Below are 14733 nucleotides of genomic sequence, written 5' to 3'. Positions count from 1 at the left end.
CTACCCCCACCCCCCACAAAAGTCTCGGGTCTCCCTGAACCCTTCCTCCAATGCAACCTGGAGACTTCAGCCTCCAGCCGGTCCCAGAAGGGGCCCAGGCATCGTACCTGCACTTCCTGCCCATGGAAGAGTCTCTTCTCGTCTCCGCCCCCCAAAGCCACCCCATCCAGGTCTCTTTAGGGGAGCAGACTTTCTTTTTTTGTTTTCTAATGTTTATCTATTTTTGAGAGAGAGAGAGAGAGTGTGTCTGTGTGTGTAAGAGAGAGAGAGAGCAGGGGAGGAGCAGACAGACAGGGAGACACAGAATCCGAAGCAGGCTCCAGGCTCCGAGCTGTCCGCACAGGGCCCGACTCGGGGCTCGAACCCACGAGCCGTGAGATCATGACCCGAACCGAAGTCGGAGGCCCAACCGACCAAGCCACCCAGGCGCCCCGGGGGGAGCAGACTTGGAACCCCATCTCTCGGAACCCAGGGGCCAGATCCCCCAGGCTCCGCCCCCTTGGGAGACACCGGTACCTGCGGTCCCCTCCCCGGTTCTCCAGGGCCCGCCCCCTCACCTTTGGCGCCCGGCCCCGCCCCCACCCTGGGCTGGGCCCGCCCCCTCACCTTTGGCGCCCGGCCCCGCCCCCACCCTGGGCTGGGCCCGCCCCCTCACCTTTGGCGCCCGGCCCCGCCCCCACCCTGGGCTGGGCCCGGCCGCACCTCTCCCAGCCGCACGCCTACCTCCCAGGACGCCCTGGGACCCATGGCCGCGGTGGCAGCCCCCTGGGGGCGGCAGCGGGAAGAGGCCCGCGCGCTCGGCCGGGCGGTGAGGCTGCTGGAACGCCTGGAAGAGCACTTCGGGGACCCCCGGCTTGCCTCCAGTCCCCCCTCGATGCGGGACCTGCTGCCCCGCACCGCGCAGCTGCTGCGCGAGGTGGCCCACGCCCGGCGGGCGGCCGACCGAGGCGGCCCCGAGGGTCCCGGCGGTGCGCGGGACTTCCTCGTCGTCTACCTTAACAACCTGGAGGCCAAGAGCAGGCAGGTGGCGGCACTGCTGGCACCCCAGGGTCGGAGGAGTGCCAATGACGAGCTCTTCCGGGAGGGCTCCGGACTCAGGTGAGCCGCGGCTCCTGCCCCAGGAAAAAGGTGGGGTCGCGAGTCCGGGCCCCCAGCGCCGGCCTCCTTCAGACCCAGGGGTCCAGACGCCCAGCTCCTCCTCCCTTAGACCCAGGATTCCTGCCCCAGCCCCTCCTCCCTCAGACCCAGGAATCTAGCCCCCAGCCCCCTCCTCCCTCAGACCCAGAGGTCCAGAGCCCCCAGTCCCTTCTCCCTCAGACCCAGAAGTCCAGGTCAGAACCCCCTTCCCTGGGGGAACCTGGAAAACTGAGCCAGCCAGGTTTTTCTTTCTTTGGGCACCTATGCCTTTAACCCCACCCCCCCATGTCCCCTCTTTCCTGGCCACCCAGCAGCCCTCTTCAAATTGCCCGACTCTCCCAGAGGCCTAGACGCACATCCTGAGAATGCGGGGACCCCAGGGAGCTTCTTGCAGGAGGAGGGGGTGGACTGACATCCCCATCACCTCCTTTGCCTAGGGGGACACACAGCCGCGCCCTTCTGCCCCCCCCCCCCCCCCATCTTGGTTCCTGAGAATAGCTAGCTCAGGACCTAGGGCTTGTCTGTAGCCTCCTCCTCTAAACTCTGGGGAAGGGGCTCTTGAGTGACAGGAGTAGCCGAGGCTTGGGGTCTAGAGCCCAGAACAAAACAAGGTGTGGACCAGGAAGCTCTCAACCATGTCCGGTAAAAACTTCGTAATGTCTCCTTAGATTCATCCTGAAATGAAATGTGTAGGCCACACTACTTACCTACCCATCATTTTTTAAAGGTCACTATAATACCCAAACTGTTATAAGGAAGTGATCAAAAGAATGCCCTTCATAACAACATTATCTGTGTTTCAAATGAAAATGCCAAGGCACAGTTACAATTATTCTGGCATGCAGAATTGGCTCTTAAGACATTCACGCCTGGGGGCGCCTGGGTGGCTCAGTCGGTTAAACATCCAACTTCAGCCCAGGTCATGATCTCGTGGTTCTTGAGTTCAAGGCCCGCTTCGGATCCTCTGTCCCCCGCTCTCTCCGCTCCCCCCCCCCCCCGCACTGCTCATGCTCTCCCTTTCTCAAAATTAAATATACATTTAAAATAATACAAACTCTGTATGGAAACCAATTTGACGATAAATTTCATATATTAAAAAAATAAATAAAATAAAATAATACAAACTAATAATAATTAACACGTACTGAGTGCCAACTGCATGCCAGGTGTCGCTGGGCATTGACACATGAGATATGGAAGAATCCTCTTAGCTTCCCTCTTAAGACAGGGGCTGTACTTATCCCGCACTCATGCCCATTTCACAGTTGAGGAAACTGAGACTTAAGGGGGGAGAAAAAGGAACCTCCCCAAAATGACACAGCTGAGTGTCAGAGCTCCCCTTTGCTGCTCCCCACGTCCTGACCAGTACCCCGGGGAGGCAGCTGGCAGAAGGAAACACGGGGGGCCCCCCGCTCTGTGCTGCTAAAAACAAGAAGGCCCCCAAGCACAACCTGCTCCAAGACCACGGTCAAAGCCCTCAGCACTGGTGGGCTACAACAGATGTCAGGAATCCCGCAGAGCTGGTTCAAGGCCGGATGAGGCCGGGCTTCTCCTGCAGCCCCGGTGGGGCTGCAGGTGGAGGCTTGGGGGCTGGCTGGGCTGGTGGGCAGCGCCTCCCTTTCCTTCCCAGAGGAGGAAACCGAGGCTCGCAGAGGGGAGGCGTCAGGACTGTGATAGGCTGTCTCGGGATGGACTCCACCCTGCCAGAGCCTGGGGGGCCTGGTCCCTGTGGGTAGAGTCCCCCACAGCAGGCACAGGTGCCAGCGCGAGCCCCGAGGTCCAGCCCAGGCCCTCAGAGCCCATCCTTGCAGGCGACAGCTGGCCAAGCTGGCCCTCATCTTCCGCTACATGCATGCGGAACTGAGCGCGCTCTTCCCCGGCGGAAAGTACTGTGGACACACGTACCAGCTCGCCAAGGCCCCAGCCCACAGCTTCTGGAGGGGGCACTGCGGCGCCCGGTGAGTGAGCACCTGTCCCCGGGGCCCCGAAGTTCCTGGAGCCTCATCCTGTCCCTGCCCGGGGACCCAGGAGTCCAGGCAGCCCCGCCCCCCCAGCCCCTCCTCCCTCACATCCAGGAGTCCACCTGCCTGCTCTGTGCCCCCACCCCCGTCCCTCCTCCCTCAGACCCAGGAGTCCTGCCCCCAGCCCCTCCTCCCTCAGACCCAGGAATCCAGCCCCCAGCCCCCTCCTCCCTCAGACCCAGATGTCCTGCCCCCGTCCCTCCTCCCTCAGACCCAGGAGTCCTGCCCCCGGCCCCTCCTCCCTCAGACCCAGATGTCCTGCCCCCGGCCCCTCCTCCCTCAGACCCAGATGTCCTGCCCCCGGCCCCTCCTCCCTCAGACCCAGATGTCCTGCCCCCGGCCCCTCCTCCCTCAGACCCAGATGTCCTGCCCCCGGCCCCTCCTCCCTCAGACCCAGATGTCCTGCCCCCGGCCCCTCCTCCCTCAGACCCAGATGTCCTGCCCCCGGCCCCTCCTCCCTCAGACCCAGGAGTCAGGCCCCCAGCCCCTCCTCCCTAGAGGCCCTCCGGTGCTAGGTTCCTGGAGGCCTCAGCTGTGTGCCGCCCCCCCCCCCTTCCAGTTGTGTCCTGACCTGGACTGAGTTTGAGTCCATCTTGTGCACCTGCCACCCGGTGGAATCAGGCTCCACGGGCCTGGCCTTGCGCTCCACCATCAACCTCACTTGCAGCGGCCACGTGTCCATCTTCGAGTTTGACATCTTTACCAGGCTCTTCCAGGTCAGGGAAGGCCAGGGCTGGGGGAAGGAGAGGTTGGGAACATGGGTCTGAGGGAAGAGGGGGCCGGGATCTCAGACTCCTGGGGTCCCGGGGAAGGGAGCGTCTGGGGTCTTCTGTGTACGAGATGCCCGAGGCCCACGACGGATGTAAGCAACGTGGCTGGGTTCCGAGACCCCGGGAGGCACTAGGTGTGCCTTGCTCGGCCCCTCCGTGACCCCAGCGCTGCCCCGCTCCAGCCTTGGCCGACACTCCTCAAGAACTGGCAGCTCCTGGCGGTCAACCACCCGGGCTACGTGGCCTTCCTCACATACGATGAGGTTCAAGCGCGTCTGCAGGCCTGCAGAGACAAGCCAGGCAGGTAAAAGGGCCAGGAAGCTAGGTTATAAAGGACAAGGACTTAGACACCCGGATCCCCAGCGGAATGAGGGGATGGGAATTCCCAGATGGGGCAGCGGCGATCGCACCCTCACCCCCTTACCAACCTCTCCCGCCAGCTACATCTTCCGGCCCAGCTGCACTCACCTGGGACAATGGGCCATTGGATTCGTGAACTCAGACGGCAGCATCCTGCAGACCATTTCTCTCAACAAGCCCCTGTTCCAGACACTCCTGGACGGACAAAAGGAAGGCTTGTGAGTCGCCGTCCTGGCAGGTGGAGGGTGTCGGCAGAATGCACTTGGAAAGGCGGTGCACGTTGCACGCGGCCCCAGATCGCTCGTAGGGCGCGCAATTCACACGGCCCACGTTATAAATTTGCAATACCATGGTGTTCCGGTAGGTGGCAGACGAGGGTCCAGAGGAAGGGGCGCCCTTTCCAGTTCAGAGAAAGCTGCTACGTGGGCTCCAGGCAGCTCTGAGAAGCGTGTGGGGAATTGGCTTCACTGGCCTATTGGAATTTTGCTGAACAGCTTTCGCTTCTAGACATCCATATCCCATTCTAGAATCTAGACGGTTAAAGCAGAAAGAACACTGGGCAAGCAGCTAGACCGGGCGTTTTCAAACTGTAACCTTGGCTGCCCCACAGCCCCTCGATCAGAAGCTGCCTTGGGTAGGAGAGGAGGAGAAAAAAGGCAGGTGAGGTTCCCGAGTCTCATCCTGAGCCTTTGGCCAGAGCTATCTTATTAGTCCTGTTGATATGATATGATCTGAGATAGATATGCAGTCCGTTCTCATTGATGGTAGTTCTGTTCTATAAAGTCGCTGTAAACACTAGATTATTGAATACTGAGCCGTTGCTCGTAGGGGAAACACCGGCTCGGTTTCCTGCAAGATTCTGGTCACATTTCTTTTTTTTAATTTTAAGTAGGCTCCACACTCAACGTGGGGCTTGAACTCATGACCCAGAGATCTTCACATGCTGTACCTGCCGAGCCAGCAGGGCGCCCCATCTGGTCACTTTTTTGTCAACCAATTGCTACCTGATTGGTAACCAATAGTAACCTTTTTGTGTGTCTCTGTCTGAAGACACCTTGTTAAATATACAGTTGAGGGGCGCCTGGGTGGCTCAGTCCGTTAAGCGTCCGACTTCGGCTCGGGTCGTGATCTCACAGTTCGTGAGTTTCAGCCCCGTGTCGGGCTCTGTTCTCACAGCTCCGTGCCCCGAGCCTGCTTCGGATTCTGTGTCTCCTTCTCTCTCTTCCCCTCCCCTGCTCGCCCCCCCCCCTTTCTCTCTCTCAAAAATAAATGAACATTTAAAAACATGTTTTAGGGGTGCCTGGGTGGCTCAGTCGGTTAAGCGGCCGACTTCGGCTCAGGTCATGATCTCGCGGTCCGTGAGTTCGAGCCCCGCATCGGGCTCCGTGCTGACAGCTCAGAGCCTGGAGCCTGTTTCAGATTCTGTGTCTCCCTCTCTCTGACCCTCCCCCATTCATGCTCTGTCTCTCTCTGTCTCAAAAAATGAATAAACGTTAAAAAAAAAAAATTAAAAAAAAAACCATGTTTTAATATATATATAGCTGATACTTTCACAGTGAGCTTGTGTCTCAATGAGGCTCATCTGACACCCGTATGTTCTCTATACAGCACATCCCAGGCTTGTACTTAGGCACCCATGACCCTGGGATCATGACCTGAGCTGAAATCAAGAGTCGAATGCTTTAACCAACTGAGCCATCCAGGCGCCCCAAAGATGTCTTCTGCTTGAGCCCAAACACTCGAGGACAGGGACGGGGGCGGGGTACTCTGGGAGGTCAAAGCCTAGGATGTAATCAGTTTCCTGGTTCTTGTTGATCTGAGTTTGTGTTTCCAGAGCTTCAGCCACCAAGGTCTCGTGTGCCCTTTTTGGGGAATCTGAGGGGACACGGCCCTGCCCCGGGGCCTGAGGAGTCACAGCTTGCCCTGGAAAGTCCCAATTTGAGGAGAGGGGAGGGAAAAGATCCCCAGGCCAACGATGGGTTTGGGAGCGATGCTCATCCGGGGGGCTCTGGGCCCATGTCTGGGGTGAGGAGTATCAGACGGCCCTCGGTACCCCCGTCTTTCCTTCGCCCAGCTTCCTCTACCCAGATGGGAAGAACCACAACCCAGACCTGACTGAACTCTGCCAGATGGAACCCCATCAGCGCATCCATGTGTCGGAGGTGAGGCCCAGGCCTGTCCTGTCCCTGTCCCTGTCCCTGTGTACTGTGCCCCCCGAGGGCCTTAACGCAGGAGTTCTCTCCCTAGAGACTCAGGCCTAGAATCCCAGAGGCTGTGGGTTTCCGTGCTGGTGCGGTGGCCACATGACCTGGGGGTAAATCACTTGACCTCTCTGGGCCTCTGTTCCTTCTCTGGAAAAGACAGCTCGTCCTGCCCCTTCCCCGGGGAGTTTTGTGGGGACTAAACCAGGAAATGATACTGCTGAGGTTGTCAGAATGGCTAATGCACTTGACCCTGTATCAGTGTAGTCTTCACAGCCACCCCACGGGCGAGGGAGAAACGACAAAGGAAATCTTTTGGTATAAGTATATCCCACAGAACCCTTGGGATATACTTAAACCCCAAAATAGGTTCATTGTTTACCTAAAAATCAAACATAACAGGACATCCTGTATTTTTAGCTGCTCAGTCTGGCAACCCTGCATAGAGACCACCCCAGGGAACAAGTCTCATAGGCAGGTACAGGTAGGAGGCCGCCGGATACACGGCCTTGGACTTAGGAGGGTTCGGGGCTGGCACAGACGTTCGGGACTTTCGTCCTGTGGCCTGACTTGGATCCCCATGGCTAACACCACCCCTCTCCATCCTCCCCATCTTCCGGCCTCCTAGGAGCAGCTGAAGCTGTACTGGGCCATGGACTCCACGTTTGAGCTCTGCAAGATCTGTACCGAGAGGGACAAGGACGTGAAAATCAAGCCATGTGGACACCTGCTCTGTGGCAGCTGCCTGGCTACCTGGCAGGTGGGTCCGACCGCCCTGCCTTCCCGCCCAGTCTCCCCCCCCCCCCACCGCCCCCCCCCCCCAGCTTCCACCTTCATGCTAGAAGTCCCTAGCATGAGGGATCACGCCTCATGGATCAGATGGAGAAACTGAGGCCCGGGGAGAGGCAGAGATTGGCTCAGGGTCACTTGGGAGCAGTGAACAGGAGCCCACGTGTCTGCCTCTGTGTCTCTGTCTCCGTCTTACCCTACATCTCTCGCCTCCGCTTTTCGTTCTCTGGCTTCCTTATTAGCGGAAAGGGCTCCTTGTTCCCTGGCTGGGTGACCTGGGGCCAGTGGCTTCACCTCTCTGAGCCTCAGCCTCTTCCTCGGGAGAACCGGGCTGATAGTAGTCACCTCCCAAGAGCCATGGTGAGGATCCAAGCCCTTGGGGAAAGAGGGCAGTGGCCCCTGTGTATGGTAGGTGCCTGACGGGAAGCTTTGTGATTGTAATGGAAGTGTTTGCAAGCTTGTGATGGCTGAGGCATGCGTCTCAAGGACATTCTTGAAAACACATTGCCCCACTGTAGGGCTGGAGGATGCAGGTCCTAGCAAAATGACCCGAATAAGGAAACAGGCCACCCCACATGAAGTTCCCCTTTAAGAAAACCCAGAGTGGGGGTGGGAGGAAAGGGCGCCTGGGTAGCTCAGTTGGTTAAGCCTCCAACTTCGGCTCAGGTCACGATCTCGATCTCGCGGTTCGTGAGTTCGAGCCCCGCGTCGGGCTCCGTACTGACAGCTCAGAGCCTGGAGCCTGCTTCGGATTCTGTGTCTCCCGCTCCCTCTGCCCCTCCCCGGCTCATGCTCTGGGTGTCTGTCTCTCTCTCAAAATAAATAAATAAACATTGGGGAAAAAAATTTTTTTTAAGAAAGAAAGAAAGACAACCCGGGAAAACCTAGCCAGCTGACCCCTTAAGTGACCCTGCTTTTCCCTTCCCACACCCCAATGCCTTAAATTCACCAATAGAGAATGAGCCCATGAATTCCAAGGCACCGCCCCCCCCCACTCAGCCCCTAATAAAGGCAGAGCCCCCCTGGTGCGTGTGTCTTCCCTCCGTCTCTACCTGGGACCTCACCGTGTGGCCCCAGGCAGGCCATGTACCCCCCAGGACCTATGGGTAATCGATCTTGGTCTTCAGAGCTCACGGGTGGTTGTTGATGAGGTGGGTCCTATGATCCTAAGACCCACAGGGGCCGGTGGAACCACAACAAGGCTGGCCGCAGCGGTGGTAGGGGGGCGGATGTCTGTGGGGCTCCCCACGATTAACATGGGCCCAGGCCAGTGCTCAGGCATTCCTAGGCAACAGCATCATCACCGTGGACAGCTGAGACCCCAACAACACCCGGCTCCCCTGGGCTATCTGCTTCTGTGCCCCTCCGGACCCCATTTGGCTCCCGCCCCCCTTCCCGTCAGTCCTGCACTTCCCAGCCCCTCTCTGCCTGACTCCTCTCCCTCTGTTTCCCTCCATCTGTCCTCAGCACATCCCTCTGGTGGGGAGGAAGTCCCTTGTGGTCCTAAGGGACAAGAGGGCCCTTGTGGCCCTAGGGACAGGGAGACCCTGACCCTATATCCCTTCCCATCCCACCCCCAGCACTTTGAAAGCCAGACGTGCCCCTTCTGCCGCGGTGAGATCAAGGGCCAAGAGGCCGTGAGTATCCATCAATTTCAAGGGAAGCCAGAGGAAGCCACGGCCGCTGCCGAGTACCTGAGGTCCAGCAGTGACCAGGAAGATGGGGAGGAGGAGCTGGGGCAGGTAAGCAGGGCCAGGCAGGGCCCTCTGGGTCTGAGGGAGGAAGGGTCAGCAGCCTGGATCCTGGGTCTGAGGGAGGAGGGGGCTAGTGACAGGAGTCGGGTCCTAGGGGCCTGGACTTTTGCTTTCCCAAGGGTCTGGGGCTCTGGCTTTCTCCAGATGAAACTCCCCTGAGCGTTAGGCCCTTGCCTTATTCTCTCTTGTATCTCCAAAGCCTGGAAGAGTGCCCGAATTCTGGGACTCTAAGCAGAAGGACACATAGGTAGGAAGAAAACGGCAACTTACAGTCCCCTCCCCACCCTCCATCACTCCCAGGTGGCTTCCTCAGCCCCCCCTCGGCTGAATGTGTCCCCAGCTAAAGGCCGGCTGAAAATGGTGAGTCAGGCGCTGGTCTGGTTCAGCTCCGGGGTCCCTCAGGGGCACCAGGTCCTGCGCTCCCCCTCGGCACCCACCGACCAGGTGCTGGGCGATCTGGCACCCACCACCTCTGTGCCCTCTTGTTCACTTCCTTATGCCACCCCTCGCCAGCTTTCTGGCTCTCCTTCCAGCATCCCAGGCGTGTCTCATCCCAGGGCCTTTGCACCAGCTGTCCCCTCTGCCCGGGTCTCCTGTCCCCCAGGCTTGCTCTCTCTCATCTCCTCCCCAGGGCGGCCTTCCCCGATCACCCCCATTTTATTGAAAATAGCACCCCCACCCACTGCTGATTTTCATAGTTCTTTCCACCACCTGGCAGAAGCATATAATTTTCTGTCACCGTGAGCCGGTTGCCGCCACCCTCCCGAAGGTTAGGACTTTGTCTTCTCCGTTGGATCTCCAGAGTCTAGAACAGTGCCTGGCACATAGTAGGTGCTCAGTAAATAGGCTTTCAAGGAATCCAGGGAACAGAGCCTTCCCTGTGAAGTAAACAAAAAATGAAAGAAATGCTCCCCTCCTCATTTTCCAGAGGAGAAAAAGCTCAGGGAGGTGACTGTACCTGTCAAAATTTCACAGGCTGATACAAGAGAACCTGGTGTTGGGGGCAGGGCGGGGGGTGGGGGGATGGGGGGGTGGGCGTGGTGCTTAGAAAACCCTACCATTATCTGCTGATCTTGGAAGCAAGCCCCAGCCTTCTTGCTCCTCCCCACCCCCTACTTCCTACCCCAGGATTTTCCGAGACCCTGGCCTGCTGGGGAGGGGCCCATCTGTGTTAGGCTGAGTACACATAAGATTCAATCAATACAGAGGCGTCTTCAAACAAACAGCTCAGGAAGTCCGGGAACATTATTTCGACCGCAGCAAACAAGTGAGCCAGCAGGAAGGGGGGTGGCGGTGACACCAGCCAGGGAAGCTAAAAACAGATCCAGACCTGCAGCCCAAGGCAAATGGAAACATTAGGAGGCACTCAGCTGGCTCCCAGAGGACAATGAGGGGGGACGCGGCCAGGACGGCAGGCTGGGGGGTGGGGGAGGGGGGCGCCTCCGGCCACGTGGGCACACCTTGGCCCGGGCTGTGCCCTCCGCCTGGCGTGCCCTCTCCTCTTCTCCCCAAACCCTGCCTGATTCAAATTCCAGTCAACTCCTACCCCCTTGGTTCTTCAAAACATGCTGTAAGAGGGATGGCCCCCGGGGGGTCCTGCCTCCCAGCAAAGTGACGGCCGTAATGAGCATAGTTAACGTGTTAACGTGTGTCTGAATTGTTGGGCACCCTGCCCTGTGTTTCGTGTATTAATTTTGACGGTCATGACAGCCCCGTGAGGTGGGGACTGTTGTGATCCCTGCCGTAAAGCACGGGACACCGAGCCTCGGAGATGTGGAGGCCATCGGCTCAAAATGACAGGGTCAGGAATGGATCCCAGGCCCGCGGCTCGAGACTCTGTGGCTCCGTCCAACACTCCTGTGGGCCTCTCTTCCCTTGTCTGTGAAATGGGCATCATGGCAAAGGCCAGTGTCTATGTGGGTACGGTTTGCGTGTGCTGTTCTCCATCTGAGAAACCCACCCCTAGGCAGCAAGATCGTCATTCGGCAGGACCTGGCCCCTTGCTGGCCACTGGGGACCTCTCCCGTCCTCGCTGTCTCCACGTGGAGAATGGCAATCAGCCCGGCGTGGGTCCCACAGGTCCCGATGAAGTCAGCAAGCCTGGGTTACGTAACCTGGATCATACCCCTCCCTGACCTCTCAGAAGTCCCCACTAATTCCCCCAGGGCTCCAAGAAAAAGCCAACATACCCTCCACAGCTCACAGGGCCCGGAGACCTGACCCGTCTCCACCTCTCTGACCTCCTACCATCCCCCCCAATTCCTTTTCAGCAACAGGGGACTACTGCTGTCCTAACAGGCCATAAGCCCCCCACCCACCACAGGACCTCTGCTTACATCCTTGTCACACTCAGCCTTGTGTTCCATCGCCCTCCTTCTAAGAGGTCTTCCCCAGTCGCCCCCCACTCTCCCCAGGCCTATTCCAGTTCCCTGAAGGTCACTTAATACTCTGTGGATAGTTCCTTGTTCATGCATTGATTACTCATGGTAAGTCTTTTGCTCGGTAAATTTATCAGCGGCATGAGGACAGAGATTTTGTCTGCCTGGTTCATGGCTGTCTCTTCAGAGCCTAGAAGGTGCCTGGCCCTACACTGTAGACGCTCTGGGAATGCTTGTGAGATGGATGGATGGATGGATGGATGGATGGACGGGTGAGTGGAAAGGATGGAGGGAGGGAGGGAGGATGGATGGATGGATGGATGGATGGATGAATGGACGGACGGACAGACGGACAAACAGAACTTCCTACTCGAGCCAGAGGTGCTAGGGAAAAAAACAGCATGGACAAGGACGAGACTGTTGTGCTGTCCCTCCCTCCTCCTGGCCCCAGCCACCCATGTGTTACCACCATCTGGGCCTATGAAATGACCGTTCGCTGCAGCTCAGCTGTGACACTTCTTAATCTCCTCCCCTCCAGGTACCTCTGGCCCTCCCCAGACTTCAGGGCCCTCTATCCTTGCCAAGAATTAAGACTGTGGCCTTAGCCCCATGGGAAATCACCTCCAACCCTCAGGCCAGGGAGGGAGCCACAGGGTGAGTAGAGAGGCAGCTGGGATCCAGGGCTCCCAGGTCTGAAGGAAGATGGGATGGGGGGGCAGAAGGGAAAAACACTGGTTCCAGAAAATCAATAGCCCCTCTTCAAACTCCACTGCAGAAACTCCTGAAGGAAAAGTCACCCCTCTGGCTGCCCCCGTGGGGCCCGTGATCGCTGCCCAGGCATGGGGGCCGGTGAGTCGACCCCACCCCAGCGCTGGCCAGGTTCCCTCGGCCTGGCCCTGCCCTGTCCCCCAACCTGACTGGGATAGTATCTGACCCACCTCTCTTTCTGCCTTGCAGGGCACCACACGTGCTGCTAAAGGGAGCCCCAGGGGCTGCAAGGGGTTTGTGAATAATAAACTGCCAAGCCTGGTCTGTCGTCTGATGTGTGGAGAAAACTACAGCAGCCACCAGGGGCAGCTTGACATTGGGAACAGGTGGTCCTTGAGGCCTGATCGCCACCTGCTGAATCCAGGGGTCTGGAGGGGCAATGGTGGGGAACCCAGCTCTTCTGGATTCAGGAGTCCAGTCCTCCAGCCTCCTCCCTCAGACCCAACAGTCCCGGCCGCCAGCCCCCTCCCTCAGACCCAGGAGCCCGGAGTCCCAAGTTTTCAGAGAATCAGGCAACCAACCCCCTTACCCCATTAATGAAAAAATAATACTAATTCCTGAACCCAGACCCAGATATCGAAGTCCCGAGCCCCTACTCCAAAAGATCTCTCCTTTCTTTAAGAGGTACACACCTGGTCTTGCCCAGCGTTCCTAACCTTCTCTTTCTTCCATCCCTCCCTGGGATCTTCTCCCAGAGTAACAGTGATTTCCAGTCCAAATCAAACTGAAGAAGTGTCTCGGTACCTCATCACTCATCTCGGAGGTTCAAGCCTCCCTCCACTTCGGTTTAAACCGTGAGCCCTGCCCTGCGCTGTGCCCAGCCCAGGCTGGATGAGGCTGGCACGGAGCAGTAATCGCTACCCGCCCCCCCCCCCCCCATCTCTGGTGGCTCACAGTCCAGTGGAGGACAGATAGTGACGACCCAGCGCGGGCAGGGCTGGGATGGGGGAAACCGGGACGCTACAGGGGCCCAGAGCGGGCAGCTGACCCAGCCTGGGAGGTCAGGGAGGGCCTCCAGGAGGAGACATCCGAGCTGGGACTGAAAAGATGTGGGGAAGGTATCCCAGGGCAGAGGGGAACGATTTTAGAGAACCAGGATGGGAAAGGGAGCCGTGAAAGGGAACAGAATCTCTCATGGGCCAGGATTTGGGGAAGGGCTCGGCCCTGTGGTTCTGGGCAGGGTGCAATCGCACCTCTCCGGGTGGTGGCCAAGCTTCGAGTTTAGGCGCCGCCCCGCCCCACAGCCTGGTCCCCTGAGGCAGTCTGGCTGCTTACGTGGTGGCTGAAGGCTTGATGGAGAGGTTTCTAGTGACCCAGGCAGAGGCTACCTAATCTTGGGAGTCCTGCAGCATCACCCCTGCCCCGTTCTCATCTTTACACGTGAGTCCCCAAAGGGCACAGATGTAAGAGGAAGGGACCTAGACCCCCCCCCCCCACTCAGTGGAGCGTCAAGGTGGGGTTGTAGCATATGGAACGAGAGATACCGTCGCAGGCATCTTAGGAAAATAGAACGTGTCCCAGAGAAACCAGTCCCCGCTTTTTGGCATTGTTAGTTCCTGATTCAAAGCATAGCAGGACGGGGGCAGCTGGGTGGCTCCGTCAGTTGAGCATCCCACCCTTGGTCTCAGCCCAGGTCATGATCTCACGGTTCGTGAGTTCGAGCCCCACGTCGGGCTCGGTGCTGACAGCTCAGAGCGGGGAGCCCGCTTCGGATTCTGCGTCTCCCTCGCTCTCTGCCCCTCCCCCGCTCACGTTCCGTTTCTCTCAAAGATGAATACATGTTGAACACTTTTCGGAAGAGCGTGTGACTCTCGACCTCAGGACTCTGAGCTCAGCCTCCACATTGGGTGCAGAGATTACTTGAAGATAAATAAATAGAAAACGTTTTTTTTTTTTTTTTAAAGTTCTTATCTAAACTTTCCCTGCACAGCTAACTCTTGTTGTCCAACCCAAAATGCACACACAGTGACCTCCAAGACAACACAGACTCCCGATGGTTCCATCTTCCAGACGCAAATCTGGAATGACGGGAGAATCACCATTCCCCTCCAGACGTATCCTGATCCCGTGTTGCCCAAGCTGCGAACTAGTTTCAAGTGGACCATCACACAGTGTGTGTAAAATAATGGACACACTCGTCCCCCTTATCCACGAGGGGGACGGTTCCAAGACCCCTACTGGATGCCTGAAACCACAGAGGGTATCGAACGCCAGCCATACTTTGTTTTCGACTAGCGACTTAGTGCGTGGATGTCTGGACAAACCTACGATACAGTTTAATTCACAAGCTAGGTACACTGAGATATAAGCAACACCTAACGACGAAAAAGAACAGTTCAAACAATCTACGGTGATCAAAGTTACGTGACTGTGGTCTCTCCCTGGGAATGCCTTCTGTACTGTACTCGCCCTTCTTGTGATGACGGGAGACGATGAAAGGCCCGCGGAATAAGCTGAAGCGAGGGGAATGACTTAAGCATGAGGACATAAACTTGGGCTACACCTGCCCTTCCTAAATGGACTTCAAAAGGAGAATCATCTGCTTCCAGGGCCAC

At 57.9% G+C, this 14733-nt stretch overlaps 1 protein-coding gene across 1 annotated transcript; it reads left to right on the top strand.

Annotated features, from left to right (window-relative positions):
- Positions 1-725: 725 nt before the first annotated feature.
- On the top strand, positions 726-12440 carry CBLC (Cbl proto-oncogene C). Its single transcript, XM_015539523.2, has 12 exons — positions 726-1098; positions 2949-3095; positions 3718-3874; positions 4111-4232; positions 4369-4506; positions 6363-6450; positions 7118-7249; positions 8859-9020; positions 9333-9392; positions 11949-12064; positions 12186-12259; positions 12368-12440. The coding sequence occupies exons 1-11, from the start codon at positions 746-748 to the stop codon at positions 12193-12195; spliced, it is 1485 nt and encodes a 494-aa protein (XP_015395009.2). The 5' UTR covers positions 726-745; the 3' UTR covers positions 12196-12259; positions 12368-12440.
- Positions 12441-14733: the final 2293 nt, after the last annotated feature.

Source organism: Panthera tigris, chromosome E2, assembly GCF_018350195.1.
Source record: "Panthera tigris isolate Pti1 chromosome E2, P.tigris_Pti1_mat1.1, whole genome shotgun sequence".
NCBI classification, from domain to species: Eukaryota; Metazoa; Chordata; class Mammalia; order Carnivora; family Felidae; genus Panthera; species Panthera tigris.
The sequence above is the reverse complement of the archived record's forward strand: the minus strand, read 5'-3'. Positions and strand labels throughout refer to the sequence as shown.